This window comes from Tupaia chinensis, unplaced genomic scaffold, assembly GCF_000334495.1.
Source record: "Tupaia chinensis unplaced genomic scaffold, TupChi_1.0 Scaffold147554_1, whole genome shotgun sequence".
In the NCBI taxonomy this organism is placed as follows: domain Eukaryota; kingdom Metazoa; phylum Chordata; class Mammalia; order Scandentia; family Tupaiidae; genus Tupaia; species Tupaia belangeri.
Genome location: NW_006207406.1, coordinates 1,171,972 through 1,178,831, shown reverse-complemented (window position 1 = coordinate 1,178,831; position 6,860 = coordinate 1,171,972). Strand labels below are relative to the sequence as shown.

The 6,860-nt window shown below is 43.0% G+C and overlaps 1 protein-coding gene across 1 annotated transcript in view; it reads left to right on the top strand.

The window, feature by feature from the left end:
• PCSK1 (proprotein convertase subtilisin/kexin type 1) overlaps positions 1 to 6,860 on the top strand; it is a 47,944-nt gene that overhangs the window by 22,548 nt on the left and 18,536 nt on the right. Inside the window, 3 exon segments of the mRNA XM_006169857.3 lie at positions 535 to 707; positions 1,960 to 2,172; positions 4,613 to 4,713. Coding sequence (XP_006169919.1) covers positions 535 to 707; positions 1,960 to 2,172; positions 4,613 to 4,713 — 487 coding nt within the window.

Below are 6,860 nucleotides of genomic sequence, written 5' to 3'. Positions count from 1 at the left end.
TCCCTATTTGTTAGTTTCCTCGTGTGAATAGAGCTTTTCAAACTACACGGTTTCCCAGATAGGGTCCTTGAACGGCACACATGGGCCACAGCTATTTGTGGTTTAGTCATGAGCAGGTACATTGAGGGAGAACTGTTTGATGGGTTTTTCTGAAAGCTACTCTGTTTTTTTGTTGGGATGGTGGAGTGAGGGAGACATTCTGCAATCACCATTAACCATGGCTGCTGCTTCTCCCTCAAAGACTCTGCTCCCTTTCTACTCAGGCATATTACTGGAGCGGAGCCCGAGTCAGACAAAAACCCTACAGCTGCCTGCACAGTGCATAGCATTATCTCTAAAGGGCAGACAAGGGAGCTTATATGGGCAGTGACTTACCCCTTGTTTTTGTGCTGTTAGTAGTGGGTGGCAGGCATTGGAGACACCAAGTGATTATCTTGATCTTGACTCTTTAAAGATATGAGTATTAAGAGCATCACGCTTGTCTACATGTACATGCTGACATGAACCTCTGTGTTTGTGTGTTTTGCTGCTCAGGCATAAGAATGCTGGATGGCATTGTGACGGATGCTATTGAGGCCAGCTCCATTGGATTCAATCCTGGACATGTGGATATTTACAGTGCGAGCTGGGGTCCTAATGATGATGGGAAAACTGTGGAGGGGCCCGGCAGACTAGCCCAGAAAGCTTTTGAATATGGCGTCAAACAGGTGAGATGCTAAACATGAGATGTAACTTGACCATTTGGATATTAGGAAAAAGGGAGAACACTTGGGTTATATGGAAAGTATTATGAATTTCTTGACAAAATCCTTTATAATTTTATTTATTTGTTTGTTTTTTTCATTTTTTCCATGATCAGAAGAGACAGAGACAGAGACTCAGCACTCCTGACAAAGTCTCGACACCATGATCCACCCCCAGCTACAGCCAACTCCAGATCATGGGTACACGCATGCCCAGTGTACTGAGGGAATCTCTAGACATAAACCCAGAACTTTTCCATGTAGGTCAGCCTTGCTGATCATCACGTTCTACCACTGTGCTGCTATTTGTGCTTTCCTACCCTTTTTAAATGCACTTAGAAAGCTAAATGCTTCTTCAAACGGATGGAGATTTAAGAGTTAAGAGAGTTTTCCCTGTTTGGATTTGGCATTGAACAAAGATTCATTACTTTTAGAACATTTGTTTCAAAGGTACTTCTGGACATTTTTTCCTCCATTCTCATTTCCCTGCTACTTTGGGGTCTCTACACTAGGTAAACAACTACCCTGACTTATTTCAAATGCTCTGAAAATGCACTCTGAAGTACAGTAAAACACGGCCCTCCTTTCTGTGCATGCCTGCAGAATACGTGTGCCCTGGTTGTGCCGGTTTGTCACTTGGGTTGACTGCTTTGTTGCCCAGATTCTAAGGCCTTGTACTCCACAGGATAAAACAAAAGTAGAAACTTTGGAGAGCACGCATTGAAAAATCATAGAAGGGGTGGCCTTGACGAGTTCCATTCAGTGAAGAGTCCTTTTAATGCAGCTGCAAGGCAGATCTGAATAATGCCTGATTTTGTCATTCTGTCAGTCTGCCAGAAGACTCAAGCAGAAAGAAAGGGAGGAAGTTCAAAGATTCAAGAGTAGTGACACAAACCAAGAGAAGAGTGAAAAAAGATGGGTGAATGCTAAAGGCTAGATTACAAATCTGCACAATCAGGAAGAGAAAGAGAAGCACTTCTTCAGCCCAACCCAGGAAGGGCCCAGATGGCAGACGGGCAGGGGTGGAGCTGGTGGCTAACAATGTACCATCTTGTGATATTTCCAACATGGGTACTGGAAAACCTGGAGTTGATAATAGACTCCAAATAACTGGCCTGGAGAACTTCCCATTTGTGTTTTGGAGGGACATTAGTGAGGAACAACATTGATTCCCATAGATAATAATAGATGTGATGTATTCTCACTTTTCCTTTAGGGGAGGCAAGGGAAAGGCTCCATCTTCGTCTGGGCTTCCGGGAACGGGGGCCGTCAGGGAGATAACTGTGACTGCGATGGCTACACGGACAGCATCTACACCATCTCCATCAGCAGCGCCTCCCAGCAAGGCCTATCCCCCTGGTATGCTGAGAAGTGCTCCTCCACCCTGGCCACCTCTTACAGCAGCGGGGATTACACCGACCAGCGAATTGTATGTTGCTTTTGTCTAACTCTCCCTGCTTGGGTAGGAGAGCATGGCTTGCATTCAGAATGATCCTCTTAACTGACCTTTGGTCACATTGATTTACTTAAGCTTGATGTCTCAGTTGGGGAGACGTGCTTACTCATGTGAGGCTGGCATATATTGGGAGTTTTCTCTCCAGGGATAATGATACTTCTGCCAAGATCGTCTTCCTTCTCTGTCATTTTAAAACTCAGCCCTGAGAAGCCACCAAACCTGTCATTACGGATAGCCGAGACTCTGAATGTATTTTCTTCCTGTCTGATGCCTCCTTGGAAACAGCCTTAAAGGAGATTTTAGGGTTAGAGGGGCTTTATCACCCTTGTACTTGCTGATCCTTTAATAGGAGAGATAGAGTCTGACTTGCCCTTTAGCAGATGATAAAATCACAGGTCTATACCAGCTATGTCTCCAAAGAGCAGAAGCCTGCAGGAAAATAACAGTCTCAGTTTCCCCTGAGGCCAACTTCCCAGCATCTGGCTAAGCAGCTCAGAGAGGTCATATGCTCAGAGAGCTCCTCCAGTCCACTTCGCCTGTGCTTTGCATCCATGAGTCAGACTGCCAAGGACAATTATTGGATTTTCCTCCAAGGGCATGATGATGAAGGGCCATTCGGGGGTTTTGAGAATAAAGAGAGGCACTTTAAATTTTCAAATGCAAAGCCTCAAATTTAGCTCCTGACATAGAAAGAACCAACTAGCTCAATGAACTAGCAAATCATGATCCAATTAGAGCTGGATGAGCCCCGTAATAATTAGCTTGGAATATACGCAAAATTCCTATTAATGAAATCTCAAGAAACTCATCAGCTCTAATGTCTTTTCATACAGGACCATGATTCTACAACTCTGCCTGTTTGGGTGACCCTGATTAGACAGTGCAACTGTGGTCTCAACTTCAAAGTTCTAGCGTCCCTCTCATGACCATATCTTCAATTATCAAATGCTAGACAGTGACATTCTACCCAAGGGTTCTTTATGGCAAGCATATTTTATAACCTTTGAAAGGGAATATCAGACGACTGCCCCACTTGTGTTCTAAGCCCTAGGCTGTTGTCACTCCTCTGGGTGTCCAGAGCTGCCTTTAGAAATGACCTGGTTCCCATTTTAGAATCGCCATGTCATATACTGCCCCCGATCTGGGCCACCCAACCCTGAAGCAGGAGGATTTTCCATTGTTGTGAAGATCTCTCCTTAGGTAAACCAGCATCAGAGAGACAGCTGGTGGATTCTATTTGAGAAGGTTGCAGTAACATTGCCTTTTTCTTACGCAAACGGCTTTCTCAGCACATTCATCTCTGGGGGCTTACTTGCGTCAACAGGTAAAAAGGGCAGTCTTGCTTCCTCAGCTGCTGTGGAGCAGAGCCACTGTAACCTGAGAATTCAGTGACTCCAAGTGGGAAGCCAAAGGAGGTGATAATAGAACAAATTATTTTTTTACACCTCCCTCCCACACATCAAAATCTCTAGCTTAAAAACCTTAGTGCAGGAGCCTGGGTGGGTGCCTTGTTAACAATTCTTTGGCCCAACTCCTTGTTCAACCAGCAGCTGCGTGGTCTGTACAAGGCAGGCTGATCGGATGTCTGGTTTCTTCTCGTTGTCTCAGCAATCTCTTCATTGCTCTAAAGTTAGTCTGGATAATTCCTTACCTGCAATAAGATTGTGTGAAAATACTTTCACAGATAGGATTTCATGTCAGCCTCAGAATGTAAGTCAATGTTCAGTCTCATTTTACAAATAGAGAAACCAAGTGACTTGTACATGGGACACCTCTAATGAGTAACATCTCTAGAACTGGAAACCAAAACTAAGTCCAGCGCACTTTTAATTTTAGAAGCTCATGGTTTTCATCCAAATGTAAGTGTGGACACTAACTCAAGGCCATCAAATCGAGTCAACAGTAAGTGTGAACTGCACACTAAGCAAATGGTGTGCAAGTGCCTAAGATCAGGATGGCTCCAGGTCCTCGTGCTAAAGAGGCAGCCAAATGTCGGTCTGAAGGCAAAAGGGAATTTTGTACGAGGCAGAATTGCTAAATATGCCAGACCAAACACAATGGACCTGATGATTAATGGGCCGGCATGATTCACAGTGATTTTGAAACGGTTCCTTTTTTGTAGACAGCATTTCGTTTGGGAAACTCAGAAGAGAAAGATATTCATAGTGGGAGTACTTTATCCCCAGAAAAGGCATCTTGTTGCCAGAATTACAGACAAGTTGCAATATAGAGGAGAGCGAACTGAAATATCAGCAGATGGCAAACATCCGCCCGGGGTTTGGAGGAGGAAGTAGGGAATCGAATCAGCTGAGTTTCCTGGTCATAGCAGATGCGGCCTTTGCTGTGGTTCGCCCTGGGGACAGGCTCACACTCCTCGTCTTCCCTACTTTTCTCTCCTTCCTGTCACATTTAGACCAGTGCTGACCTGCACAATGACTGCACAGAGACCCACACGGGCACCTCGGCCTCGGCACCCCTGGCGGCTGGCATCTTTGCTCTGGCCCTGGAAGCAAAGTAAGATCCAGAAACTTCAAATCATCTTTCCTAAGGCTGCTGCTTCTTTTAAATAGCGCATGTTATTTTCTGTACATACGGTTAGAGTATAAATTTAGGAAACCTACTGTAAATAAATTAATTAATTAATAAAGGTAGGTTTTCTTCCTGCTACTTTGAATTAATAACTCAAGTAGACTAAAGGCATGCATGTATCTTACAAAGTTGGGATCTCAGTATACATGTGATCTTATGGTCTGTTATTTTATTTTTATTACTTATTTATGTTTTGCGGGGGAGGGAGAGACTTTGCTATAGAGTACATGCGCATGACAGAGAGACAGAAAGGTTGAAATCACCCCCCCTCCCCAGGGGGATGGCCACACTGCAATCCCCTCACCTCCATTCTCCTCTCAAGAGTTTGGGCATGCACGCACATGCTGGCGGCTGGCATCTTTGCTCTGGCCCTGGAAGCAAAGTAAGATCCAGAAACTTCAAATCATCTTTCCTAAGGCTGCTGCTTCTTTTAAATAGCGCATGTTATTTTCTGTACATACGGTTAGAGTATAAATTTAGGAAACCTACTGTAAATAAATTAATTAATTAATAAAGGTAGGTTTTCTTCCTGCTACTTTGAATTAATAACTCAAGTAGACTAAAGGCATGCATGTATCTTACAAAGTTGGGATCTCAGTATACATGTGATCTTATGGTCTGTTATTTTATTTTTATTACTTATTTATGTTTTGCGGGGGAGGGAGAGACTTTGCTATAGAGTACATGCGCATGACAGAGAGACAGAAAGGTTGAAATCACCCCCCCTCCCCAGGGGGATGGCCACACTGCAATCCCCTCACCTCCATTCTCCTCTCAAGAGTTTGGGCATGCACGCACATGTGCCCAATGTGAGTTTGAAGCCACTGGGTTCGTGACTCGAACTGCCAGCAATGTAACGATTACACCATCTGCTTGTTCCAGTGATCTGTGTTTTAAATCCACCCTGAAATATACTAAAAGTGCTTCCTCAAGTCTGAGTCAATGTTTCTTGACCTTTAAAAACTCATACTCTTGGGCCAGCAGGTGATATGGTTGTTAAGGCATTAGAGTCCCATGTGGCCCACCACAGTTCAAGTCCCAGACCCAGTGGCTTGAAAATTTTGTGCATGAATGTCCCAAATTCCAAGAGGAAAATGAAGGAGAAGGGATTGTGGCATGGTCATACTCCCATGGGAGTAAATGACCGTTTTTCCTCTTTCTGTCTCTCTGGTGAGTTCATATGCCCTATGGCAAAAAAAAAAAAAAAAAAAAAAAACCCTCATGTTCTGCTCCCAATTTTCCTTCCACTGAGATAGGAGACCTTCTCACTTTCGTTTATTCCTGTCTGGCAGGATTTTGTCTACGTTATTTTCTGTGAGTAGTATTAGGGACAACAAGTTTAAAAAAAATCCTTTCTTTTTTTTTTCATCATAGATTAGCCTTATTCTGGAGTTGATATAACCACATCTGGAGACTTGAGAATTCCAGACAGCATTTTTATGTTTTCATAGTATTTCATTGTATTAATGCAAATTTTGTTAAAGTCATCTAATCATGCTTAGACAAATACTCTTGCCCATAAATATTGGTTGTCATCTCTGATGATTTCCTCAGGATAAACACGCAGAGTTAGAGTTTGTGGGCCAAAGGGCTGGCATGTTTCAGTGATTTTTGATATATATTGACAAGTTGCTGCCTTGAAAGACTACACAATTTTATACTCTCACCAGTAGTGTTGTGTGAAAGTGTCAGATACCAAAGCCCTTGCCAAAACTACTTTTATTATCTTTTAAAATGTTGACTATTTTGATAGGTAAAAACAGTATGTCATTTTAGTGTGCTTGAACTTCATTACTAATGAAGATCGGTTTTTTATATTCTTTAGCTGTTTGCCTTCTGTTGTTATTGCCTCTTAATGGACTAGATTATTATCTTTTTTTCTTAAGAATTATTTATTTATTTAATTCTAATTGTTATTATAATTATTATTATCAATTTGACTAGACAGAGAGAAAGAGAGAAAGGGAAAGTGAGAAAGCAAGCCACAGGTCCGGTACTCAAACCATGGTCAGCCATGTGGGAGTCCAATACCTTTAACCACCATGCCACTTGCCAGCCCCGATGGACTGGAT